Here is a 27,356-nt window from a genome sequence, read left to right as displayed (position 1 = left end):
TGTTCCTATTTTCGTTCTTGATCATGATGATTCAAAATGGATAAAAACCGAGAACTTATTTGGATAATTACTCGATAGATTCCCGAGAAATACCCGTCTATAATGATTATCGATAGATTTTCACGGTGTTGCCACTTTCTATTCACATCAATTAGTTCATTTATTCATTCATCGTTGTTTAGTATTTCAGTCATTCATTCATTCAAAACTCGAGTTTGTTGTGGTGCGGCTAGCGAGTGCTGATTTTAAATATTTTCTCCTAATTTAGTCCTAAAATAACCTCAATAAACACAATGAAGATCGAGGAAGTAAAAAGTACTGCGAAAACCCAAAGAATATCAGCCCACAGTCATATTAAAGGATTAGGTTTGGATGAAAATGGAGTTCCCATTCAAATGGCAGCCGGTCTCGTGGGCCAGGAATCTGCGAGAGAGGTAAATTCTTAATTTTATCGTAAAAAAGACTGTAATATTAATAAACATACGCAATTAGTACCACTAAGCATCAAAAATCTAGATGTTTCTGCGCTATCGATTAAACTTTGAGGTTAAGTTTTTTGGTTACCATGGAGTTTAACTTCATCTGATAATCAGGCTAAAAATAAAATTTGGAGTAGTTTGGAGACTTGGTTGAATAGTATCTAAGTTCTAATAATACTAAGCTACTCAAACACTATGGAAAAACTACAACACAACCAGTATTGTGGCTATTTATCATATAAGAGAGAATATGGTCATTGGTTCAATCCTATGTTCAATAATCGGGGTCTTGTAACTGATAGGACAATGAAATGAAAGAAAGGCATTTTAATATGTATTTCCCATTTATATTATAGGCTGCAGGAATAGTGGTTGATATGATAAGAAGCAAGAAGATGGCTGGCCGAGCCTTGCTCCTCGCTGGGCCACCTGGCACGGGTAAAACTGCCATTGCTTTAGCTATTGCTCAAGAACTGGGTACCAAAGTGAGTATTGAAATTATTGACTATTGTTTTGAGAAGGTTGATTTTCTTATATAGTGATAGTGATATGCCAACTCGTAATAAACACAATTCACATTAATTAACTTGAGTGGAAATTAAACTGAGCAAATTATTTATTTTGTTTAGTTTTTACCAATTTAATGTGCCACTATTGCCTTAATTTCACAGGTGCCATTCTGCCCGATGGTTGGTAGTGAAGTATACAGTACTGAAATAAAGAAAACAGAAGTGCTAATGGAGAACTTCCGACGTGCCATAGGCCTACGAATCCGTGAGACCAAAGAGGTTTATGAAGGAGAGGTCACTGAACTTACTCCGGTGGAAACTGAAAATCCTGCTGGAGGTATTTATTTGTTTAATCTCATTATTTTATTTAAATACTGTACTGGAAGACATTTGTTTCTACAAAATATAAGCTAATTGTTCCAGGTTATGGCAAGACTGTCTCTCATGTCATCATTGGCCTCAAGACAGCTAAAGGCACTAAACAGCTGAAGTTGGACCCTACCATTTATGAATCACTACAGAAAGAGAAAGTAGAAGTTGGTGATGTTATCTACATTGAAGCTAACTCTGGAGCTGTGAAGAGGCAGGGTAGAAGTGATACCTTTGCCACTGAGTTTGATCTTGAGGTAAAAAAACATACTTTTGTTCTAACTTGAACCTAATGCTACTAGGATTAAAGTTGAAAATCCTATGACTCTTAACAATTTAGATTTATGAAATGGGATACTGTTCTAGGCTGAAGAATATGTGCCACTGCCAAAAGGTGATGTTCACAAGAAGAAGGAAGTTGTTCAGGATGTAACTCTGCATGACTTGGATTGTGCCAATGCTAAGCCACAAGGAGGGCAAGATATCATGTCCATGATGGGCCAACTAATGAAACCAAAGAAGACTGAGATTACAGGTACAGATAATAAAATGTACTATAATCTATATTTACCATGTTTTGTATTTTTATTACAATAATTGGAAGACAAACTGTAGTCTTGATATTTTGACAATAATATCTATTCCTTTGATGAAAAAATGTCTAAGTAAGCTGTCAGCCGCCCAATCTTATGGAATGTTTTTGGTTTATTTGATGATACTAATAAGATTGATGTTACAGATAAGCTGAGGAAAGAAATCAATAAAGTAGTAAACAAATACATAGACCAAGGTATAGCTGAATTGGTACCAGGAGTTCTTTTCATTGATGAGGTGAGTCTCTCACTAGTAGTTTTTATAATTTTGCACCAGTTTGTTATTTTACTTTGTTATTTTACTGTAAAATGCCCCACAAACTTTTGGTCAATGTAATTTTACTAAATCATTGGTCTTATTTTCAGGTACACATGTTAGATATTGAAACTTTCACATACCTTCACCGAGCATTGGAGTCTGCTATTGCGCCTATTGTTATTTTTGCTACCAACAGAGGCAAATGCCAAATAAGGTAACTCATATTTAATATTTATTAAACTCTGATTAAACATATTTTCCATTTAATGTTATTGCTTAGTAGAAGCAAGTAGAAACTGTAGATAATATATGTATATAATGGTATCTGTTCATTCCAGAGGTACTGAGGACATAATTTCTCCACACGGAATCCCACTAGATCTTTTGGACAGGCTTCTGATCATTCGTACTTTGCCATACAACAAAGCTGAACTTCTGCAGGTATGCACTATTACAAATACAAACATTTCAAGAATATTTATTGTCTTTTAATACTTAGTACTTATTTTGTGAAATATGTGTTTTCAGATATTGAAACTTCGAGCGGCGACAGAAGGTATTGCCATTGATGATGAAGCCCTCACCGCGCTCGCTGAAGTAGGAGCTAACAGTACTCTCAGGTAATACTTCTGAAAATAATTTGTAAGCAAGCATACTAATGGGCATAACTGACATTAATGTTAGAGGTGATCTCTTGCTTGAAATATGCATTACGTACATTATGTACATAAAATAATAGTGTATTACGTTGTCGTCAGGTACGCGGTGCAGCTACTGACGCCGGCGTCGCTGGCGGCCCGCGCGGACGGGGCGCAGCGCATCACGCCGGCACACATCACCTCCGTGCACACTCTGTTCCTCGACGCCAAGTCCTCAGCACGCATCCTCACGCAACACTCCGACAAGTACATGAAGTAAACTAAAGCACTCTAGTTATTTCCAAGCATTGAACTATTGGTTCTCACAACTGTCGATATCTCGTATTACCCATTATCGTACGTATACATTCAAGTATGTATTATGTAGTTTTACTATCTATAGGTGTCATCTAGCATCATATTATTGAAATATTTACTAATAGGTACTACTATACTCATACCATACAAATGGTCTTGTCCTGATATGTATTTCCAATAAGACATTTAAGTTGCACAATAAGAATATGTTTCCATTATATTTAGTTTGACACTATGTATGTGATATTTTTTTATTTGATAACACTGTACAAGATAGTTCAATCAACTTCTATGAACAATATTTGTGGTAGTTCTATACATTAGAGGAATGTCTATTTTTGTTCTGACTTAGGAATTGCACTTTAGTTTGATGGTATTCATTCCACCGAATGTTACATATTATTATTGGTGTTCAAGAAAGAAAGCGGAATTGTATAATAAATAAGTTTTTATTTTATAAAAAGTTTCTTATTCTATATGTTAGACCTATATTTATTTACACAACAATAATTTCAGGCTTTTGCAAATCATATAACAACAGTAAAACAACTTTTTATCGAAAACATTCAATGTAACTAATATGTACGAACGTTGTTACGCTAACAAAATGTATGTACAAAATAATTATTATCTTGCATTTATTTACAACTTTAAATAGTACCTCACAGTCTTAATTTCCGCTCACGTTTATCTAGAGTTGGATTGAATTTCGTCGCCTGGTTTGACGTACCCGACAGGAATGTACCTGGCTTCATTTTTAGCTGGTGGCGTAGTACTAGGTGCGAGGGTGGTAGTCGGCGGCGTGAACGTCGGGAGATCCACGTGCAGGTCTGTGGGCGAGCCCGTGTGTCGGTACAGTGCCTCGAACTGTAACTCCTCTGGGTACGAGTGCGATCGGATCTTTCGCTCGTCTCTTGCATTGCTCGGGTACACAATGACTATCTTTTCGCCTTCACTTCTCAGCGCTACGGGAGGTAGCGCTGTGCTTGTTGATACGGCTGGTCCCGGAACTATTTTCAGCATCTCGGTGGGCGACGCTCGAATTTTTTGTGTCGTAGTTGTAGTTGGTGGTAGTGTTGTACTAGTAGTGGTAGTAGTCGTGGTGGTCACTGGTATTTCTGGGTCTTCGGGAGACTCCATATCGCGCTTCGCCCCTGGCGGTCCAACTGTCCGCAATGTTTCAATCTTCATTTCTAAGGTAGGTGTCGGCACTGGTACGGAGCTCGTAACATTTATTTCCTCGGTGGGAATAAACCTCGCAGTTGGTTTCGGCACCTCTCGGGAGCCGAAAATTGGCAAGCGCGGTGCATAGGCTGACACTAGAGGTAGTAAGGTATCTCTGGCATATCGTTCGGCTCTCGAAATGAACGATGCTAGTCGGGAAGGCAGGAATTGAACAACAAATCCCGGTTCCTCTTTCTCGGCTCTCTCGCCCCACGTTACTGTGTCGTAAGTGGGTGTAGTTGACATGTCGTAGTTTTTAGCTTTTCGTATCGGAGACACAGTGGTCGTCCTCGGTGGTCGCGTAGCTCTAAGTAATGGTTCCGATATTTCTTGTTCGTCGGGTGAGTCGGCTCGCTGACGAGGTGTTTTTCGTAGTCGCGGTCGGAGCACTGGCTCAGCGATCTCGATAGCTCCGCTGGGAGCAGTCTTGGTGTTGGTCATCCCGAAGGCTCGTCCTGTATTTTCTCCTCCCGTCCACTCATAAGTATCCACTAAAGTAAATGGCCGCTGCGGGGAGTCCTCGGGGAGTTCGTTGTCAACAGGGTCAATGGTGTTTCCTTCTTCTTTTGTTGTGTTTAGTTTGTTTATGTAGTGAAGATTACTTGTTGCGTTCAATAGCTCATTCTCCTGTACGACAAAAAGAAACACACATTAGTAAGCTATCGTATTAAATGATAGGATGGATTTTATCATTTAATGTATAAGAATGATACCTCTTGTATTTCACAATCCCCAGGATAAAGCGGCATTTCGACTGATTCTTCGGATAGTAACTGAATTCCCTTTTTGCAGAACGATGACCTGTAACATATTAAAATTACTCATTTAGGTAAAATGTTTCTTGTGCTTCTGTATACTTAATCTTCTGTAACTGCACATTATACTCTTTTGGGCAAAAGTTTAAATGATTGACTTACGTCTTGGCGAAACTGTCAGTGATGAGCAGTTTGTGTATGTGTATGGACTTGGCACTGGCGCTGAGCCAGCCGGAGTAGCCGGCGTAGTGCAGGGACGCGCGCAGCGGCACGCCCAGCGCGGGGTGCGGCACCAACACGCGCGTGAACCGCGCACTGCCGTTCACTACGTCTTCACGTCTGACGAACAGATAAATAGTAGTAAACGATTATCTGGCTTGATCAAGAGATACGACGTTAAGCAGCTATATCTTTTCGTTTTTTCATAATATAATTATGATACTCGTTTTAAGCATAATATGTATTGAACGTACTTGGTCATCGGGAATGACTCGTTGAGTCCGGAGTCTCCGTGTAAGGTCAGCGTCACTCGGCCGAAATTTGCCTTTTCTCCTGCTGCGCTACTAGCCCACACCGAGACGTGGTATTGATGTGCTGGAAATAGTTATAATCGTTTAAATTTAATCATAATTTACGACTATTACACACGATAACTAACTTAAAGACGATTTTTCATGTAATAGTAACAAACGGAGTTGTGCACGCCTCTGCTTGTTTAAGCAGTGAATAGGTAAGATACTTGAGATAATGTTGCTTCATTATAAAGTTTATACCACAAAAAGGTTCTTCCTCCCTGGTGAGTAAGTAGAGCTGACCGCGGCCCAAGGACCGGTCAGCGTAGTACCCCATGTTGCCGCAGCGGCGCTGCCCGTCGCAGGGGAAACACCGACCCTGATATTACAAAGGAAGGTTAAGAATGTTAAGGTTAAAAGTTATTAAATATGCAATTGCAAAACTAGCTGTCCGCCTGCAACGAGTTATTGTACTACATATGTTCAAGTGAATTCTTCAAAAAAGGTATAGGTTGGTTCTGCATTCCAAAGTTTGTAAGTATTCTTTTTTGGTATAGGTACTTGTCCGGTATTTAATCCAGTAATGGTTTATCGTGGATCCACTTTTGGCAGATGCCTCGCTTGCAATCGCGTACTCTGTTCAATGTGGAGGCACCATAATGTAGATAGAGCTTTAAAATAAATCAGTCTGCTTAGCATACTAAGCCAACGTGTCTTAATCTTGAGGTCTACCGCAGGAAATTAGATTTATAAGTAACAAAAAATTGTCTACTTTAATTTTCCACATAACATATTCTCACATGCAATTTTCTATCAAATTACCGTTCAACCGCAAATCAGTTCCTACTATGTCTTTGTGGGCAGACTTCCAATGTCAATAACTTATCTAAGAACTATAACAAAGTATCAAATAAAACGTTATTATGTAATTTTATTAGACTTACTTCTAGGAAGGTATCGTAATCCGCGCATGGGAAAGCAGGGAAGTGACATTTTGGTGAGACTGAGTCTGTGAAGAACTTGTAGGCCCGCCTGTGGTTACAAAGGGAACGACCTTCTGGTGACGCTGCAGCCCATGGGAGCACAAAGTCTGATACTGCTCCGACGAACCTGAGGAAATTGGTTTTTACCAGAATGAAACATAGTGTCGTAAAATCGATCATCGACTCGACTCGACGAATCGTCTTTATTACGAAGTGATAAAGTTGAAAATCTTTTAAAAGGCTTTACAGATTAGAATAAGTTGCCCTCCTCTATCTATCTAATTAATAAGCATAACTTTTTGCTACATGACTGGAGTACCCTTCATACATCAGTGATCATTTGATGGATCACTATAAAACATAGTACATAGGTACTTTCATAAATCATTGGTATAATAAATCATTATGTTTTGAATACTAATCCATTAAAAATTTACATTATCAGATATCTCGCATCGATGTTGGAAAACGACCTACATACCAATATTATTTATGGTTTAGATAATCAACTTGTCTTATTCTAGAATTTATGTATATACCTATATTTTATGCTAAAGCGCTCAGCACGAATCATGAGAAGACTGTCATAGTGTGGGTAAGTTTGAGCATATTATTATTCTCGTTATTATTTTATTAGTATTTAGTGGCATCATTTATAGTTTTAAGTATTGGAATTTATTGGAATTAATTTAACTTAAGAATAAGAAAGGTATTTGTATTGATAGTTAAATAAGAATCAATGAGATACTTACAAGTTAGAACATCCATGTTGGACTCTCCCACCGTTGGGATAAAAATCGACGTGTCCGAGTGGTTGTGCAGCCCCAAGTCCTCCCAGAATGAGGGTCTCGCCGTTAGAATGGATGACGTCGACAAACTTGGCGTCAGATCTGTCTAACCGAGCCCTTGGGTCTTGGAACTCGAAGAGAGGGCCGGCTGGATCTAGTCCTGGAAAACGTATGGTGAGTTTGAATTAAGTGAAAAACCTATAGAATAAAATAGGCCATAAAAATATTATATGTATAGAAATAACTTTATTAACTTATCTTTGTAGACGTTTCATGCCACATAAAATTTCAAAAATGTAGTAATGAGCCCTTAGTAAAACATTGTAGGTAGAGTCTAGTAATAATTTTGTTTTACGAACCTGTAATACGACTAATATTCCGTAATTCTGAACCCGCAAAACCAGCAACATGGGCGCCTAAACTAAAACCGATCAGGTGGACATCTTCGAACCGCAAATCTATGTGTTTGGCGAAACCTGAAAACAAACCAAAATATAATTTGTAATCATTCAGTTAAGGTTTTAAATAGTTTAGATTAATTTTGTTATTAGAGTCTATTTTACCTTGCAGCAGCATGGCTAGCTGCTTTCCAACTAGTCTCGTGTTTGCTGCTGCGCGTAGATAGTTGGGCATTGACGCCCCTCCTTCCCAATCTACACACACCACGTTGCATTCTTCCTGTAAATTGAAAATATATTCAAATGAATATTTCTACTCATTGAAATTGGATAAAGTCCTTCTAATTGCATAAAATCTTTAGTTACATAAGTTATTTAGTTTAGCAACTACTTATCTAACACTTGCTCTCTATATAACTTGACAAATATTTATCTGAAATGCCCAACTTTATAAAAATATCAACTTACAACAGCCATCAAAGCGGATCTCATTTCGTACACCCATACGTTGTCACAGTTGGATCCGAACCCGTGCACAATGACTCTGGTGGGCCGGTTGGGATCGAAGGCTCTTGCTGCCCAGCCCCATGCCGCCGACATGTTGCTCGCTGATACAGCCAAAAGTGGCTGGTCTCCTCTGTAACACAGCAAAAAAGATAATGTGACATGTCATTTTTACCCGACTGCGCCAGAAGAAGGGTTATGTTTTTCGAGTGTATGTATGTATGTATGTATAATTGTTTGGCACGCTCTGCAGCCTGAACGACTCAATGGATTTCAGCTTGATAGGGGTCGTTTGATTCGTATTTACTGTGAGAGTGACACTAGATATATCAAAATATAATAAATAATAAAACTAAAAGAAAATAAAATAAAAAAGGTAATTTAAAAAAATAAAAAACCCGACTGCGTTTCTTTATAACGGGATTTTTAGTTTTTTAAATTACCTTTTTTATTGATCTACAGTTCTCCTAATTTCTTAAATTGTTCTTAATGCGTTCTTGTAAGCTTACAAGAAGACCTCTATATTAAATTTTTCTTCTGTTTTGTATCAATTTTCTGCCGATGCATCCATGGTCATGGATCTCGGAGACTATCAAGACGCGTTATAAGTAGCTGACGTGTCTACTAACCTGCTGATAGTAGAATACAGCAAGAAGTGCGTCCCCACTTCCTGCGGTGAACTAGGCAGCGTCTCCAGGTACGCGAAGGGCCCAGCATCTTCGAAACAACCGAACTCTCCATAGCACACACTGCCTTGAGATCGTTTACTCCTGTTAAAAGCGGTTTTCTTTAGTTAATTACTGCAGATTTAAAATACATGAGAGAAGTATACAAACAAATATTAGACTCTAGGTGAGCTACAGACGCTTTTGTATTGCTTTGCTTCCTCTAAGCTAAAATACAATAGAAAATATGTTTATCTTCACTGAAACAGTTCTATTCATACATTTCCTTCGGGTTAAATAATCTTTTATCCTTATTTCCAACAGCAATTATGTGAAGGACCACAAAATTCTACCAACTCTTGTGTAGCTAAGTGAAACTATAAGAGTTGTAATTTTTCAAACGATGTGCATACAAAATCCAAGGTGGAAATATACATATCTCATAAGAATTTATGTGTGTAAAATTCAGTACATGTTAGTAAATAATAGTTACTTTATCAACGATGGCCATATTTAAATATGTATTCATTTGCATAGATAAGTACTTCAAAACAAAGCTGTTCCGTTTTCTTTTGTTAGCGACCGAAAGTTTCAGTTCCGCTCGCATATTGCACAATACGTTTACAAGAAGGAAACAAAATCGTTTTGCAATAGTGTAAATGAGGACTAAACGTAACTTGTCAAGTTAAGAAAAACTAGACGCCCATCGAAGGTTTCTTCCCATTATAAAAAAAAAGCAATTTTTTTTAGGTTTTCTTGAGTTTTGTCAAAAGAAATCGAAAGAAATTAAGACAAAGCACTTGTATGAGATTAAATCACACGTCTGAGCTTACATAACTGCTTAAATATTTCACACACCAAAAACAATACATTAAATTCTATTATATAAGGTATAATATAATAATCTCATAGCGTAATGTACATACTAGGCATCACAATATCATTAAAAATTTTTGGTACTTTCTCTGTGTGATCTTTGTAAAAAAATCTATCGTCATAATAATTATTATTTAGTTTTCATTGAAATTGAAATGTATTTACACAATATGTACTTTATATACTCTTCGCAGTTTTGCAATAAACAGTAATTGCTAATGGTATTTAATATAAATAATTATTTACTTAGATTTGCAATAAGCAGAAAGGTCGCTATTTCGCTAATGGGTATGTCTATTTAATATTTCTTCAGTATAGTGTCGTAAAACTAATAGGCTATTTAATTAATCTGACTGTCTACGGAAAGTCCAAGGTAAATCAATATTTTCCTGTGTTAGCAGGTTGTTCATATTTCTTTATAATCATGCCTGTATTTTTTATGGGACAAGCAAGGCACAGTATCCCAAAACCAATGCATCTCCTATAATGGATTATAGGAGATGCATTGGTTTTCATGGATGATGCATCCATGAAAACAATGAAACATTGATGTCCAGCGCGTCCCAGGTACTTAAACCTCTCACTTGTTTTGGATCCCGCAACAAAATAATCATGCCTGTCTTTACCTAGTCCGCGCTCTCTTCTGCTCCCATTCTTTCATAGACTCCTTGACTGCTTCCAGCAGTTCAAGGTCTCGTTTCTCGTCCTCCGCCTCCTGCGCCGCTGTCGCCGGCCTCCCGGCTCCCCGCCATGATTCTAACTCAGCATCTGACAAATATACAAATAACTAATTAGTACCTTTTTAAATATTTACGTTTAACACTAGACGTATATTATGTGTGATTGATTTAGCTTTACGGCATAAGTATTTTGGAGTATGTTACTAATGGAAACTGAATGTAATCTTTCTTTTCGCTCTACACAAAAGCTAACTGCTAGTGCTTCCATAAATCTCTGTGTTGCAGACAGGATTTCAAAATTTAAACCCGTATCTAGCGTAGCATGCAATAAGAATTGTGAATTACTTCCAACTTTGTGTTTTTCGACGAGGTTCTACACAATATATGCAAGAACTGTAAAGTATACTGTTGTTGCAATATAATAGGATTCCATTTTAACAATGTTTGCGCAAATGCAGTGTTAGTAGGCCTCCAGCATTCAGCTAGTAGAGAATACATTCGTGTAAACATACTAGGCATTGTGTGTCCCTAATTGAGCGTCTATTCAAATTGCATACGCTTCTTGGCATGTCAAAACTGAGTGCTTAGCATTTCTTGTTGTAGTAGAGTGCATCGGACTGCATTTCAAGAAGGAGCGAAAGGTGCCGAGCCACTAGGTAACCTGAATGCTAGCGTTGTCTCCGGGTGAACGACTGTCACCACTTTTTGCTGTTTAATGTGGCCTTGATCTGTCGGCCGTTGTAGGGCAATATGTAGCTCGAATGCGAAGCCTACTACGGACGAAAGTAGGACGCTCCCAGACGACGAGAATCATGAGAAATCCAACAGTCTACATACTTCAATGGTAATATCAATTCCTTGTACAGGTCGAAGCATTTCCACTGCCGATGCGGGATTCTCTAGGAGCGGCTCTAACAATGACGTTTACTTAATTGGGAATCAGTCATCATGAGAATTAAATGTGTATTATTACACTTAAACATAGTCGAATTACTGAGAACATCGGTTAATTTTTGTGTTAAGAAAAGTATAAATAATTGTCATTTATTCAAATAATTATTATGTACTGGTGTCACGCCTGACGATATTGTTATTTGAAGTAACAGAGCGTAGCGGAGACGCCGAAAATATATTTTATTGTGCTCTAAGAATTACGTAAACAGTGAGCATTTGAAACATTCTTTTAACGTTATCGCGTAAGTAAAGTTCTATTGTGCTTTTGTCAGTAATTTTCGAGGCTTGCGAAAATAAAAACAATGTTTCAGTAACACAACTGTCGAAATGATATAACATAAATGACTTACAATGAGTCTTGTTTACTGAAAATACATAATAGAAAGAAACATTGCTAATATAAGTGTTCACTCGAAAAAGGTGACATGTGGACTAAGTCTGACAACAAACCTTGCTTGGTATTGTCGCTTGTGGCCAACGAGGCAGCTGTACCTAACTATGTACATAGTACAAATGTAATTTTCCCAATAATAGTAAAGTACTTACATTTAGCTACGACTAGCGTGATCACAACGAGTAGAACAGCTAGCGAGCGGCAGGCGTGCGCCGCCATCCATGCGGCCCGGCATTCACGACCGCCTGTCGACAAAAATGAAGCATTTTTTAAATACACATCACACTTGAAAACCTTATTAGATAGACAATGGCTAAAAGAATACCAGAGTTTAACCTTCAATGCATGTTACTTGTTACATGTAATGTTTATTATAATGTTCAAAGATTTGATCACAATCACAAGTGTACGCATCAGTGGGATCATTAAGGTGCTAACAACCGCACCACAATAGTTAGTGACAAAACAATGCGTCAAAGATCTCTCGACTGCTAATTATATAATTAACGGCAGTTTCCTAGTTCGTGCAAAGTTCCCATACTTTGTTCTCTACGCACAAAACGAGTAGATACGTATTTAATCGTATGAAACAATGTTTTGTTTGTGACTTGGGCGGCAACGTGAACTGAATGTTGATTGTCTTAAAATTGAAGTTGATTATGAATTAAAATACACTAGAATGCTTATTGGGCAGTAACTGTGACGTAAAAAGTCACTCAAGAACAAATTGGAATTCTGAAGAACCGGTTCGGTTTCGGTTCGAATTGTATCCAGTGTTCAAAATATTTATGCTTCTAATTCCCATTTATTACTTTTTTTAAAGTGCTTAATAATTTTGAGGTTATTTCGAGGCAATCTTTTTAAATGGATGGTCCATGAGTTCACCTTACAGAACAGATAAAGAGAGAAAGAAGTCCTTTACCTCTTTTAAAATTTCTATGGTCCATCGATTCTATCCTAATATAGGTACCTACAATTTAGTTAGAAAAGAGCCAAGAGAAAGAAATAAAGCGATTCCTGTTCGTATAAGGTTTTCTTGTTAATAGAAAGTCTCATGAAACATGTAAGCAGTCGTCTCTCAATTGTCGCTTAGAAGCGATCTGTGATTAAGACCGACTTTACCCGTAGGAACCGGTACCGTGTTCATGCGACATAAGTATGTAAGGAGTAAAAAAAATACTTGATCACCTCGACTAGTATCTAATCTAACTAGTGATAAAATTAGGGTAACGTAATAGTGTGATAAAAGATTGATTAAAGTCGTGATTAGTACTATTGTATTGAATCTATCTCAAAATCGTTTAGTCTCATTAAAGTGCTATAATGATTAATCAACCCCGTTTCTTCTCGGTATTTACATTCTGAGATAAGAACTAGTAATGTTTTACGGTGCTATGTTAAACTTTCTTTCCCATTAAGGTAATGTGGTCGTGTATATGAACATTGGATTCGTTGACCCATGGGTTATTGGTACAAAACATGTCGGTCGAAGCTATTGACCTGAAACTGTGGTTCAGCAATCACGTCCTAATTTCACAGTCGGCTGCCCACTCAAATCCACAGCAAACTGGAATTATAACGAGTAACTGGATTGTAATTTGAGCAAATGGATTCAATTGCTGTCTTCGTCCTATTGCCATACTTTGAGATTTTTGATACTCCTTTACGATACCTGAGCCAGAGTATCGAGTTGCCGTTTGACCTGCTCTAAAGTTGAAGATATATTTAATTGAACTGAGCAATAGTTTAATTAGACATAAATAATATAAATTATTATTTTATTTTATTAGCTGGTAGACCTTGTAGTTCATGATCGTTAATACAATAATTACAATTGTAATGAACTTCGTTAACCTTCTTTAGTAAACAGGTTTTTAGTTCAGAAAATAATAATAATTATGTGTATATATGTTCAAAAATATATTGGATATTACCAAAGTTGAATCTTAGTTAATAGAATGGACGACAGCTCTACTTCATGTTTACTTTTTAATAATACGTCAATATTCTACATGCAATACTAAATTATACTAGCACGCATTGAAGCAGTACAATAACACATCATTGTACCGCTCGTTACAAAAAACTGCATGTTTAAATAGTCACAAATCATGCAACATTTGAGAATATCACACCAATATAACTTTTATGACATTTTATTTCATTTTCCTTCCTATCTTTCTCGAAGAAAAATTCGCTGAGTTCATCTTTTCTTCACATGTACTTAATTAATCATTTTTCGCCAATCATTGTTAATGTGTGTGTTTGTTAATTTCATCTAATTTATTTATTTACACGTTGATTTAAAAACAGTAGCTCTATATTCGTGTGATCTAAGCCTAAAATGTTTAAAAAGATTTAGCCTATCCTGAATACCGATTTTATTGTACCTACCCAATAAATGGCATTCTCTTTTCCAAGGATAGATATAAATATTTTTGGAAGTACTTAAGTACTAGTACCTACCTTCCTGTCTATACTTGGTAGTAACAAGTATAATGCAGGTTCACATTTTGTTTACCAGCCAGCAGGAGCAAAGTCTGTTTTTAATTTGTTGTGCTATAAAAATTCGGTCTGACCTAAGTAATTCCTAAAAGCATCATCTTAAAAACTATATTTTTAACTATTGCATTACAGATGGAAGAATATCTTCACGGATAATTGTACGCACCGTGCACATTTTATTGCTTTCTGTTCGCGTATCTTTTGATCGCGCATTTCATTAAAACTGGTCGACTGTGGTTTTAATGAGAGAGCGGGTTTTGCACGACACCGACAGCTATTGTTTTATGGCTTGTAATTACTCATTGTTACTATTATTTTAGCTCTACTCTGTTCTGTGAATTTGAGATCAATATATTTGATATTTGTATTGTATATACCTAATGTACTTTGTACTACACGCAGCTATAAGTTCCCAAAAGAAACAAAAAATGTAGTGAAATTTCGTTTTACTCAAAGGCGTCCACTGACAATCTGAAAGCGCTTTCTGATGTAGCTCGTGACTTCGATGTAGGTAAACTATTCCTCAGCTTAAACTATGAGAAACGTTTAAGTTGATATCTGTGTTTGTTTTCTTGTGTCATGTGAGCTGAATTTTAGATGAAAGTGCAAGAAATGAAAAGTTAAAATAACTAGATAATCATGATGATATTTAACAATCTGCAAAGGTAATCACAAAAATACCAACACTCGCCATATTTTGTCATGTAAATGACAGGATTCGCTATATATGTTATCAAATCTAAATCAAAACATAGTACCTACACATACACATAGCACAGGTAACAATGCGAATAATATAGTAATCTGGGTTTTTACATAATTTTATTGAATACAATGTCAAAGCGGCCATCATTAGGGTCATTGTCAACGTGCTTTTTAATGGAGTTACTCTTTGTAATGATACTTAATTGTAGGTTATATATTATGAACATGACATTATTACCTACGGTGGTTTATTCAAGTCGCTATCGGGTAATCTGAACCTTAGTTTGAATCAAACAGATAGGTGCAGTGTTTATAATCCGACCACAATATTGTAGACCGAAAATCAACCACAATCTCACTCCACATTTCACAATCTCTCGTCGTAATTCTGTTCCTAATTTTGTGCGAGACCATCAAATAGTGAAATCTCTACATTTATTACCTAAGTTTAATTGTAATAGATTGAATGCCTAGAATAATTAGCCTCAATGCGATGTAGTAAAAGTTAAAAGTAATATACCCACGCAATAAAAACACAACGAGTAACCTATGCCATTCATTCACTTCATCTCACTACATTAATCGTAAATTGTATACGATTGTGCTCCATCTGCTCCACATTTCTATTGTGTAAAGAACAAATTAAAAAAATGAGGAAAATGTCGTCGACTCAAAGTACGACACACTGAGAATTTCTTCCATTTCTTTGTGTTAGCACAAAACGACAAGTAATTTGGAAATCACTAACCTGAATTTCATGTGAATGGTAACTATGTTAATGTGAGTACCTTCTTCATTATTTCGAGCGTTAACCTTTACTATAAAAGGTAAGTAAACTTTACTAAATCGTGGTTTCTTAACACATTTTTACCTATTTATAAAGGGCCAGAATGTTTTGTTAGTTTCTATGTCGAATAAAGAACCTTTTACAAACAGTCAGAAATGTGAAAAGATTAGAGTAACTAGGATTACTAGAGCTGGAAGAAAAGTGATGTATGGCTTGGCTTGCTCTTTACCTGAAACGTTACTTACCTATACACCAGAAATTGTTTCCATAACTTAATAGGCGGAAAAGCCCAATAAAGTCCATATCCAGATGCATTAAAGTTACAAATCCACGCAATTCAAATGAGATAAAAATCCGATAGTAAAATTATTACAATTTATTCTACTCTCGTAATTATTGACGTAAGCGGAGCACGTACATAATACGTAGGTACAAGAATATCCGACATTGCACATGCTGTCGAGTCGCTGTTCCTTCCGTGTGATGCCTAATAATAAGTACTTACTCGTATAACTTACAACCGTTAATAAGCCTTTGCTTCATTCTTGACGACATAATCATGGCCGAGAAGTGTTGTCATCCGTTAACCAGGAAATTAGCTAACAACTAACAATATTTAAGTTAAACTGACTAATTGTGAAGGCTAAGTAGTTAATAGTTTCATTAACCCGCACGGTTTTGTGAGTGTATTTATGAAATAAATATTTAAATACAGAAAAACTCGAGAAGGTTAACCAAAATGTTAATATTATGTCCGTAAATGACGAAGGTAAAGCAAAAAGTGTATTTAAAATTATTGAAACAAAGAATGTTGACAAATAAAGGAAACAGACAACAATGAATAACCAAGAGTCATTGACAGTCAATCAAAATGTGTGGTTTGAATTGAAAAGCCATGAAAACAATACTAATGGGGAAAACCTTTAGAATTAGCATCTAGCTACAATTGACACTTTAAACGAAGTGACATAATATCGGAATGTGTACAAAAACAAACACGTTACATCACTTCCTACTCGTATGTGTGCACACGACATATTTTCGGGGAAACAGTTGTTAGTACAGTCATGGACACAAGCACAAAAGAATAAATCTTTTAATGCACATTTCAGTAAACATGATTTAATTATTTATTACCGATTTATGTGAAACTGTATTGATACACCATATAAGCTGTTACATTGAGTGGTTTAGAAGCAACTTAACACACGATCAAGTAAACTCTTCTAAGTACTCAAATAACAAGTTAATGAGTTTCCACAGGCAGTGAGAGAGCCAATGTTTAGCATTTGAATGCGATCGTGAAATATAGGCGCCTGCGTCGTTGGCCGCGGTTATGTAAATCGTGCACAGCTGAGACTTTCTTCTGTTTGTCCGTACAATTAGCGTGAAGAATCGTATCGGCTGCAGTTACACCGACGATGTGAAAACTGTCTAGGCTAGCAACATTGATTGATAAAGATGAATTACTTAAAAGAGACTGCTATTTATTCTGATAATCCAAATAAATTAACCGTTGGTTGCGGTAAACGGGTAAAGTCACCATAAGTTAGAAGCTGGAACGGGGTAGTTTTTAGTTAGTAACAGTCTGACACTTCCTCACACCTCCGCTCAGAGGGAGGAGAAAAGGACAGAAATTAAATAAACAATGATATATGCAATTTCTCCACTTTTCAAAACTTATGGCTCTTTCAAAGTTTACCTACTTCTCAGTAATGTAAATAAAACACGTGATCAATGAGCAATTTAAAAGAAAACGTTGTTTGCATAGCTAAAACAAAACGCAAGTCATAAAAGACACGGCTCGTGAGATTTCACAAGTTGTATGATTATACAAAACCTAGTTTGAATATTACATCGCAAAATTTATTTCTAGATTCATATTTATTTTATTAAAATAAATGGCATTAACTTTATCTAATGTGTTTAAAAATTGGAGGCCTGCTACTTTTACACATATTCAGTTACGATTAGAAAAAAGCTTGTTTAAATATATCGGAAATAGATATACTTTTCAAAACTTATGGCTCTTTCAAAGTTTACCTACTTCTCAGTAATGTAAATAAAACACGTGATCAATGAGCAATTTAAAAGAAAACGTTGTTTGCATAGCTAAAACAAAACGCAAGTCATAAAAGACACGGCTCGTGAGATTTCACAAGTTGTATGATTATACAAAACCTAGTTTGAATATTACATCGCAAAATTTATTTCTAGATTCATATTTATTTTATTAAAATAAATGGCATCAACTTTATCTAATGTGCTTAAAATTTTGAGGCCTGCTACTTTTACACACATTTAGTTACGATTAGAAAAAAAAAGCTTGTTTAAACATATCGGAAATAGATATACTTGAAGTGTTATATTAATATCGTATTCACCGACCGATATAATTAGCATATGTTAAGCATAAGAGTAGAAACGAATCAATCGGCATCTTTTATTCATACAACTGTCTAAAATAACATGATAATATCGGTAAACACTACTCCTTAATTTATTAAGTAGTAATTAGTAAAAGATTCACTTTTTATTTGAATGGTCTTTCAATGGAAAATTGCAATTAAATGTGGAGGTAAGAATTAAGCATGCAGAATAATTAAAAGGAAAAAGCGTTGAAAGAAATAACGATTGTTACACAAATAATACGGAGTATTGTCACACGATTTGATGCAACACTTGATTAGCTGTGAACTGTGATCAACCGACAACTTCCAATTTAAAAGGTTACGCACAGCCGGTCATGTTGAACAAACGAAATACAGACGAGCGACGAGACTGACCGGCCCGGAGGAGGAGGGGGGGCTTATCAAGACTTTCACTCAAATACATCTCAACACGACCTCGAGTCGTTTGGACCGCCACTAACATTAAATCAAAACTTCTATATCATCGCAAGGATCAAAATCCACCGCTGTGTTTGTTAGAAAGAAAGGTATCATTAACGGAGCCTACGTGGTAATGTTCGTTGCACGATTGGATTTTATCGCATGATTTAAGCTCGGTGTTGGTGGGTGTGCGGTACAATTAGTGAAAGTTGAAGCGACACTGATGCATACGATACGACATTGACACAACAAATGAATCGTGTTTTATCGTTGGCTGCATCTAGTAAATTACTTGGTTTCGTTTGCGTTTCATATTACCTCAATTACTGACCTTATCCAAGAATATCAGGTTGCTACAATACTTTCACGTTTAAATGAAAGAAATTAGCTGTTTGTGAAGTTGTGGTAAGAGCAATTGTTCAGAAGGGTGTTAAAGGAAAACTTTACTACACATTTTTACTCACTTGCAGCTACTTGGTTTTCCAAGTAGCGTTAATATGTAACAAAATTACAGTGTTTATGTATGACTACTGGCAACAATTATGTACCGTAAGCTTAATTAGGTACAGTATACTCGTAGACCAATTGATTAAATGTCATCATTGTGTATCATAATGATGCAGTACATGTCTAGTCTAGTATAGAGTAAAATAGTTTACACGATATATGTATGTGTGTAGCTATCTACAGTTAAAACATAAATTCCTGTCACCAAGTAAACCAGCAACAATCTCCACGACATTATTTCCAAATGATCAGCACTTAGCAAAATTCCGATATTGTATGCAATTACACGATTAGCGATTGGTGTTTAAATTGTGTCAAGGTCTGAACAGTTCAATGTGCGGAACGCATGTACTTTTTGTTAGGCCACCTAAGTCAGGCTGTCACGAATGTCCTTTACCTATAAATTTCATTGATAGTCGTGTACGAAACACTGAATTTAGTATTCGTCAAAGCCTATGAATACTATTATATAATACTGATAAGAAAGTTATATGAGGAGTTATACTTTTCACACAATTAATGCTATATATTATATTATTAATCGTTAAGATTATAAAATATCACAATACATTCCTTTAATTGGAGACAAAAGTATAAATTCCGTAATGCTGAGAATTTGACCAGGAAATGAACCCTACAAAGCAGTTTCCTTATGTCCATTGCACTTTTATTTTTTATTTACAAGGAAAACTGAAATAAAAACAAGTCATGTAGAACTTATCAGGGTAAACTCACCTGTTTAGGATGACGAGGAAGGAATCAATACAATCTAAACAATTGAATGACATAATGAGGATAAAATTGTTGAAATATGGTTCAGAGATTCAAACTATTTCAAGGACAAATAACTACAAGCATTAATTTGAACGTAATAGATCTTCAATTATTTATAACAAGTAGAAATAAAATAATATAAAATATGTATTATGATACGATTTAAAATGAAATATCACTTCACGTACAAAAGACATCAACGCGCGCTGTTTGTCATTTCTGAAGGTTACTCACATTAAAATTAATTACATGTGTGTTATTATGTTTTAAACATACACATTAAATATTTAACTTGTTTTTTAATATTTTACAGACATAAAAAATAATTATTTAATAAAAATATGTCGCTGAAATATATTTTTCCCGTAAGTCAATAAACAGTTATTGTTTATGAATCTTAAATGAGTTGAAGGAAATATATTTATTCTCTGATCACGTAATAACATCAATGTAGAAAGCGAGGTATTAAAATCAACTTCGTGGAAAGCTGTTTCGTAATATTATGTATTTTGCAGTACCTAGTGACTCAGAAAACGTTCGATAATATCAAGCGTTGATAATTTTGAGAACTGACCTACACTTTACGAGATAAAAGTTTAAGGAAATACCAAACAGCTGCCTATTTTAAGTACCTACATAATTATTACTGAAATACGGAACTTTAAAAGAACATTTATGTTGTCTCGGTTTTGTGTCTTAAATATCGTTAAAGACCCTAGGGGTGCTTTTCTACCAGAGATGTGCTACGCTACGTTGCTGTGGATGCGTTTGGATTCCACTAATCATATTTATATTGTAGGTACAAATAACTTAGCACTGGTGTCACAGATCGTGATCACACCATCGTAATGAAAGGTACCATACATCTTGGTGTCTGGTACCTTTCTACCACATGGTACAGTTACTTGTAAGAACTACGATCACCAATTTATCTAAAGCTATGGACAGTTTATCTAATTACAATAAGTATCTTTAATTACCTGTTTAAAAACTGCTCCTAATGTATAATTATGCTAAAACAACACCCATCATTAAAACCAGTCACAGTTGCGTCACTAAACATTTACAATTAGCCCCTTTTAGCCTAAAGTACGTAACAACACATAATTAGGCAGTTTGTAGTGACTTACAGCATTTTTTAAGTTGAAAATTAAATTTAATTGTAAGTAAAGTTAAAGGAATTGAAGGTTGAACAGTTGAGTCACTGAATGGCATCTTGTTTGTCAAGTAAACGACAATTCGAAAGGTTCAGTGTTTTCAAGTTCGTTCCCCGGTTTCGAATACTCTTGATGAAGGAATTTATTTTTATTATCGGACCAATTCTTCCCCTCTCCTCTCCTCGATTGCCAAACCCCTTGATCCTCAAATTCCTAACCCCCAAAAGGCCGACAACTTGTAACTCTTTTGGTGTTGCGAATTTCCATAGGTTTGTTTGTGATAGGCGAAGCAGCTACAGATCTACAAACAAAAACAATCAATCTACACCTAATACTGTATATAATCAATTTTTCCACAGAATACAGTTAAAGAAATTTTAATTGAACAAAATTGCAATTACCTGGAATTGTGGGCATGAGAGACGTGTAATGAACTAAACACACTATTAGGAAGGACCTACTCATAGTAGGATTCGTGCAAATATCTAGTTAGTATCACGGTGATGTGCTTTACAAGGAGACCACGTTGTATTACAAAAGAAAATCAACTTGACATATTAACAGTATCATTAACCGTATTACCAATGCTATTATAGTCAGCATAATGTCGTTAGTAATTGAATTATTATTTTAATTCTCCATTAAGAGAACGTTCACTCAGTGCGGCCGGAACATCTTGACCTGACGATCAGTTGTTCATGATCATGTTAAACCAGTTAATGCAATGACAACTTAATGTTTGCATAACATAATATTATACCGGTTATATCAAGAGGATAGGTAGAGCACTATAGCTGTGCACTGCTACACAGCAGATGTTGCTGCACCGTTGGACATAGCTATGGGCTGGCCGATTACTCCTTTTTAAAGGTTTGAAGATAATTTCAGTTTAGGTGCTAATTGCTTAGTGGAACGGGAACGTCAGTACCAAAATCCATCGTTTCAAAATTCTAAGTTATACCTAGTCATGGTCATCCGCATCAGCCCTTTTAGCTCCGATAGCACGTTGCATATTAAAATATATTCTATGCTTATTAACACCTTTACTGTATATTTATATTGGCTGAGCGACAACAGTAGATTCAACTTCAGATAACAAAGAAATAAAGTCTGAATTAAGACTGAAAGTCCTAGTACCATATAAATTTGTATTTCCTTTTTAAACAAAGCCGGCATCAGTTTACATCGAGCAATTTACCAAGTTTGTGGTCAATGTTAGGACGGGAAACTAATCAAAGAATCCGGCGTTTAGTCGACTATTAGCGAAATTACATTCATCATAAATGTTTTATTACATTTTAATGGTGAATTATTGCCGTAGATAATTTAAAGTTAATTGATTTTCTTTAGTAGGCGTAACATAAAAGACTTTTGTTGAAAATATTTTAGAAAGGAAAGGCGAAAACTAAATATCTAAGAATTTAAATATTTGGGTTAAGGCACCTTTTGAAATGTTTGCTTGGTATTTAAAAGTAAACTTAAATCATTTCTTTCTTAAAAAGTAAGTAGTGCGGTACTCTAACCATTGTTCACAGTTTTCTATAAAAACTGATCTAAGTTTAAGAGAAAAGTTTAGTGACATTATGCATAGAAATTGAATTAATTACTTAATTATAAATAAAACTAATTACTTCTTACTCTAAAGAAAATGTGAAAATGAATTATAAAATTATTCAATTTCACTTTAATTTACTTTCTTTTCAAGCTTATCAACAGTGAATTATACGGTTTAACAAATCAATTTACGATTAGGTATTTACGAAGTTAATTTCTAACTTTACAGCATAAAGCTATAGTATCGCAATCATCAAATTTTAAATTAAGCTGAATAAAAAAGCTTATTATTATGATATTAAAACATTGGACAAATTCTTGACCAAAATATGCACACTTGTAATAAATGAGACTTAGTTACGAGTGTGTAGTCTCTGCATACAATTTAAGAGTTACGTAAGTATTATATTAGCTACAATTTAAGAAGAATTTAATACTCGTATAAAATGTATGTAGGAGCCAACCTTGCAACTACTTAACGGTGCAATTGAAACAGTTATCAAGAGGAAGCTGTTACATTGTCCTAACATTCGGAGCACCGAACATTTAATGTTACATTTATATGATTAACAGTAGATCCTAAGATACAATCATGAGCACGTATCGTGCATACAAATCCCGAATTAAACGTACTTTATTACTTTTTAATGGGACTGTAACGTTTTTTAAAAGATAAGTATGTGTTGTTTACTTCTGACATTAATTATAGTACTAGAGGCTGTCCGGTCCGGTTGCTAGGACATTCAGAAAGTCTCAGGTCGAGGCTGAATGCCTTACGGTCTAATTGTGTTCTTGGATCCGAGAATTCTATGTCCCCGTAATAATGATTAATAGCGTGTATTATGCACAGTTAACTTTAATATCACGGGTATATTACAGCGGAAGTACGTATTGAAGGTTAGTAGGACAATTTGTGAGTCTTGCATATAATAGTTTGACACTAATCTTTGATTGATACTGGCCCATTGGTGTAGCGGTATCGAGCGAGATTGTTGCAGACGAGGCTCGGAGTTTAATTTACGACTTAACCTACCTAAATTACTGGTTTCTTTAACATCCATTGTACCTATAGTTAACTGAGAATGTTAAAAGTGTAATAACAATGTATGTTATTACACTTTGTATATGGTAACGTTATGTAGATAGACGTACTAAGTGCTAATGTAAGATTACAACACTTACTTCAACGTCTGACGGCAGCTGTCATGTTTACTTCTATGATTGGTCGGACAAAAAACACGTCACTTGCGTTAAGCACAGATGCATAGCATTAACATTATTAAATGCACACCGTCGTTGGGTGTCGCCCCGTCAACCGTTACCTCGGCAGCCCGCGCTAGACTTTCGTAAACCTGCAGCCTGATTGATAAATATATCACGTAAAGTCGGTTTCATCATATTGGCATTCGGTGAACGGCAACACCGATTGTTTTACGCCGTGCATTTGAATGTGTTACCCTTTTTTCGGTGGTATTGTGTTGTACGAACAAGAAACGTATCAATCGACCTTCTAGGCTTTTGTTCTATACAAAGCCATGCGTGATTTATGTCATGAAGGAGATAAATGTCGTCGTTTTACTTTGTTTATGTCACTAATAACTGCTTACGTAACAAGAAGTACGAGTAACGCACAATGCTGGCTGGTGTAACAATGTTGTTCTTAGAGACGTTGTCGCAACCTCAGCAAATCTTATTGTTGACAAAAAGCATCCAGTATGAATAATAGTCTGCAACGTACCAGTTTCTAGTGAAGCAATATTGTGATTCTCACTTAGAAACATGCTTGTTCCTTATCTATTTTTTAATACATTTCCAGAAACTACTACTCAATCACTTTCTACTAACTACCACTTAACTAATCTAAATATCACTTTACAAACGTACTTTTTATGGTCTGTTATTGATTGCAACTGCTATTAATTTGCTATTTATGCCTCATTGCTCCTTTTAAACCTAAATACATACGTAATTGGGTTGGGTAACTTTATCGACGCATGTTATGCTGCTAAAGCACTTAAGTTCCCGGTTTGCGTAAAACTGCACATGCACATTCGAGTAACTTCGGAGTTAGATAGGAAACAGAGTGCAGTTTTTTCATTTGGGTAGAGATTACAGTGCAAATATATTTGCAAGATGCAAATATGTACAGAAAAATTATGGTCAGTGTTCAATTCTAGTAGAAAATTTGGTACCGTATATATTATAATTTAACTATTTGTCATATCATATTGGACGAGAGGAAAATGCCCTGTAACTCACATACAGCAGTATCAGTATAGGGTCTGTATCCTATCAGACCTCAAAAGTATCAATCAAGCTGAATTAGAGTACATCACACATTCACCATTTTCACCAACCAAAAGTAACTATTGTCTATTTTTTCTTTTCTCTATACATTACAGCAGCACTAACTACTTACCTACATAACAGCCGCTCTATTCCTCACATTTATAAAATTGCTCTTACTTATAGTTCCCATATTCAGAAGATAATTTAATTCGGATATGTCTGACTTTTTTAATGTATCCGAGTCCCGTGTAGTATGTAATTACGGTAAACGGCGACGAGGAGTCGAAAGAAACCAGTTGGTGTGCACTATCGGTGCCGTGGGAGCCCGGCCAATTGTTCTACCTACAATGGTCACGAAAGAAATGGAGGGCAACTCTTAGTACTTCAAGTTTCTGTGAAATTAATAATTAGTTCACATGATTTAAAAGTCACGAACAACCTACCATTTATGATATTATGTTAGACTTAGCACCTTATTTCGTTAGTTAGACGCAGAGAGGCAAACAAGAATCAGCTAATTCCTAGTTTTAATTAAGATTAACATCTAAGTGTACCGGTCCAAGTTACAATTAAATAATTATATAGATATTTGAAGCATGCTAGTGCTAGCTTGAGAAACAAGGTTTGGTATTTGCGATACTTTTTATTTATAAATGCTAACACATTTTTTTAAATTAATTTAAAGAAAGCGTTCGACGAAATTAACGTTAGTCGTATTGGTGTCAAGAAATATTTGATTAGTTTGGCACTGTTTTAAAATAGATTGTTATTTATTGATACCTGAACTTAAAATTAAAAAGGCAACACAGTAACATTTTTGATAATAATATAGCTATTGGAACCCTAACCACCGTTGGCTTGGACCATGCCCCGCCACCGGTCGGCTCCTATTTTTAAATATTATTTTATGTTGTATTTAAAAATGTAATTTTAGAGGATTTTAAATAAATATAGGTATTGTGTCTATCCTGTGTATAGTCGGATGAGATAACCGATATTGTTGTCATAAGTATTTAATGGTACACAATCTAGAACTAAGTACCTAAGAAAGATTTAGAGAACTTAGGTATCATACCTAATGGGAACGAAGCAAAGTAAGTGTGGGCTACAATTATAATTGTAATTATAGATCGATACATTCACATGATCACGATCGATAAACGTTACATTCACTAACAGTTGATAGCAATTGTATAATGAATTAGGACCACTGCTACTCTATACAAATAAACACATATAATTTGCCATAAGTATGAAAAAAAGCTACGATAAATATAGGAAAAATATCAATAAAAACAAACCTTACAGTTAGTCCACCGGCACTGGTGCTCCACTAGTAAAATATACAGTGTTTATACGATTGTTCACCCAGGCAACAAGTTAGCCAACTTTCTATCGGCCTATCAATTACACAAACACAATGCTCGCTTTTTTAACTGGGGTTTCACACAAATTTCTTAATGTAATCCTATAATTTCGCTCATAAGTTAGTTGAGCGTGAAGGAAGATACGTGAAGGTGGAGAGGTATGAAACACGCGCGTGTTTTCCCGCGGCGGAGGTTCGACTGCGCGCGCGCCGCTGGAGAAACTCGAGAGAAAAGTAACGTCCCCCTGCGCAGCCGCAACAGCTGTTACATCAATGCTCTTGTCTGGTTTTATTTGCCATCTTATTTTTTGCTAACTAATAAATAAGAGCCATCAAGTTAAACGAGCATGCCGTCACTTCCGCTCGTAACTACAACCGTAACACACAGCAGACGAGAACTGAGACAGTTTCAAGCATCACGTGGCTAACTGGCTGCATTGTCTTCAATTGTTTTATTTATTTACATAATTTTGCTACAATTACTATAAAACTATTTAAGGCATGTGAATAAGTCACTTTTTCTTTTTCATTCCAGCGTCATCGTCAATTGTTTTATGTGACTAATTTCGTCTTTTGTCTTTGTCAAAAATAAATGTCAAACAATGAAATGATGAATGAAGACCAATCTATCAGGAACTCAGAGTTACGTATTCAATGTTTATGTGAAAGCTGATTTGTATATCTAATCCAAAAAAATAATTCAATATGAAGTCATAATTATTAGCAACTAAGTTTTAATGTGTACAATTGCACATAGTTATTGTTTTTTACACCTCTTACCTCTGACCTCTGAATCCGATTTCTCAAAACGTGACAATTTTGCGATAACTGTACAGATAATTTGGATGCTTACAATTAATTTGTATTTCTTACGTAAGGTAAGTTTATGTTAATTCCCCCTTTTTTAGGTAAATAGGTACATTTTTACATATTATATTTTAAACAAAATATGTATCAGTATGTAACTAGTAAAAGTTATATAA

The 27,356-nt window shown here is 35.5% G+C and overlaps 2 protein-coding genes across 4 annotated transcripts; one reads left to right on the top strand and one right to left on the bottom strand.

Moving 5' to 3' along the window:
• Window positions 1–187: 187 nt before the first annotated feature.
• LOC118282215 (ruvB-like helicase 1) lies at window positions 188–3,628 on the top strand. The gene is made up of 10 exons (XM_035603182.2): window positions 188–434; window positions 836–964; window positions 1,151–1,325; window positions 1,412–1,614; window positions 1,724–1,892; window positions 2,097–2,188; window positions 2,317–2,423; window positions 2,548–2,650; window positions 2,738–2,829; window positions 2,968–3,628. Exons 1-10 carry the CDS (start codon window positions 294–296, stop codon window positions 3,125–3,127), a joined length of 1,371 nt encoding a protein of 456 aa, XP_035459075.1. The 5' UTR covers window positions 188–293; the 3' UTR covers window positions 3,128–3,628.
• Window positions 3,596–26,628, bottom strand: LOC118282214 (uncharacterized). 3 transcript variants are annotated; one of them, XM_035603178.2, is made up of 14 exons: window positions 26,314–26,628; window positions 12,051–12,143; window positions 10,497–10,638; window positions 8,959–9,099; window positions 8,294–8,462; window positions 7,991–8,105; window positions 7,787–7,903; window positions 7,392–7,587; window positions 6,601–6,766; window positions 5,918–6,035; window positions 5,618–5,738; window positions 5,307–5,483; window positions 5,103–5,190; window positions 3,596–5,016 (listed from the first exon to the last, which is right to left on the bottom strand). In XM_035603178.2, exons 2-14 carry the CDS (start codon window positions 12,115–12,117, stop codon window positions 3,853–3,855), a joined length of 2,781 nt encoding a protein of 926 aa, XP_035459071.1. In that variant the 5' UTR covers window positions 12,118–12,143; window positions 26,314–26,628; the 3' UTR covers window positions 3,596–3,852. The 3 variants fall into 3 exon arrangements, with proteins under 3 accessions (XP_035459071.1, XP_035459070.1, XP_035459072.1); XM_035603177.2 differs by having other exon boundaries at window positions 26,309–26,609; XM_035603179.2 differs by lacking the exon at window positions 26,314–26,628 and adding an exon at window positions 12,235–12,396.
• Window positions 26,629–27,356: the final 728 nt, after the last annotated feature.

This window comes from Spodoptera frugiperda, chromosome 20 (assembly GCF_023101765.2).
Source record: "Spodoptera frugiperda isolate SF20-4 chromosome 20, AGI-APGP_CSIRO_Sfru_2.0, whole genome shotgun sequence".
Lineage (NCBI taxonomy): Eukaryota > Metazoa > Arthropoda > Insecta > Lepidoptera > Noctuidae > Spodoptera > Spodoptera frugiperda.
This window is presented reverse-complemented; position numbering and strand designations above follow the sequence as displayed.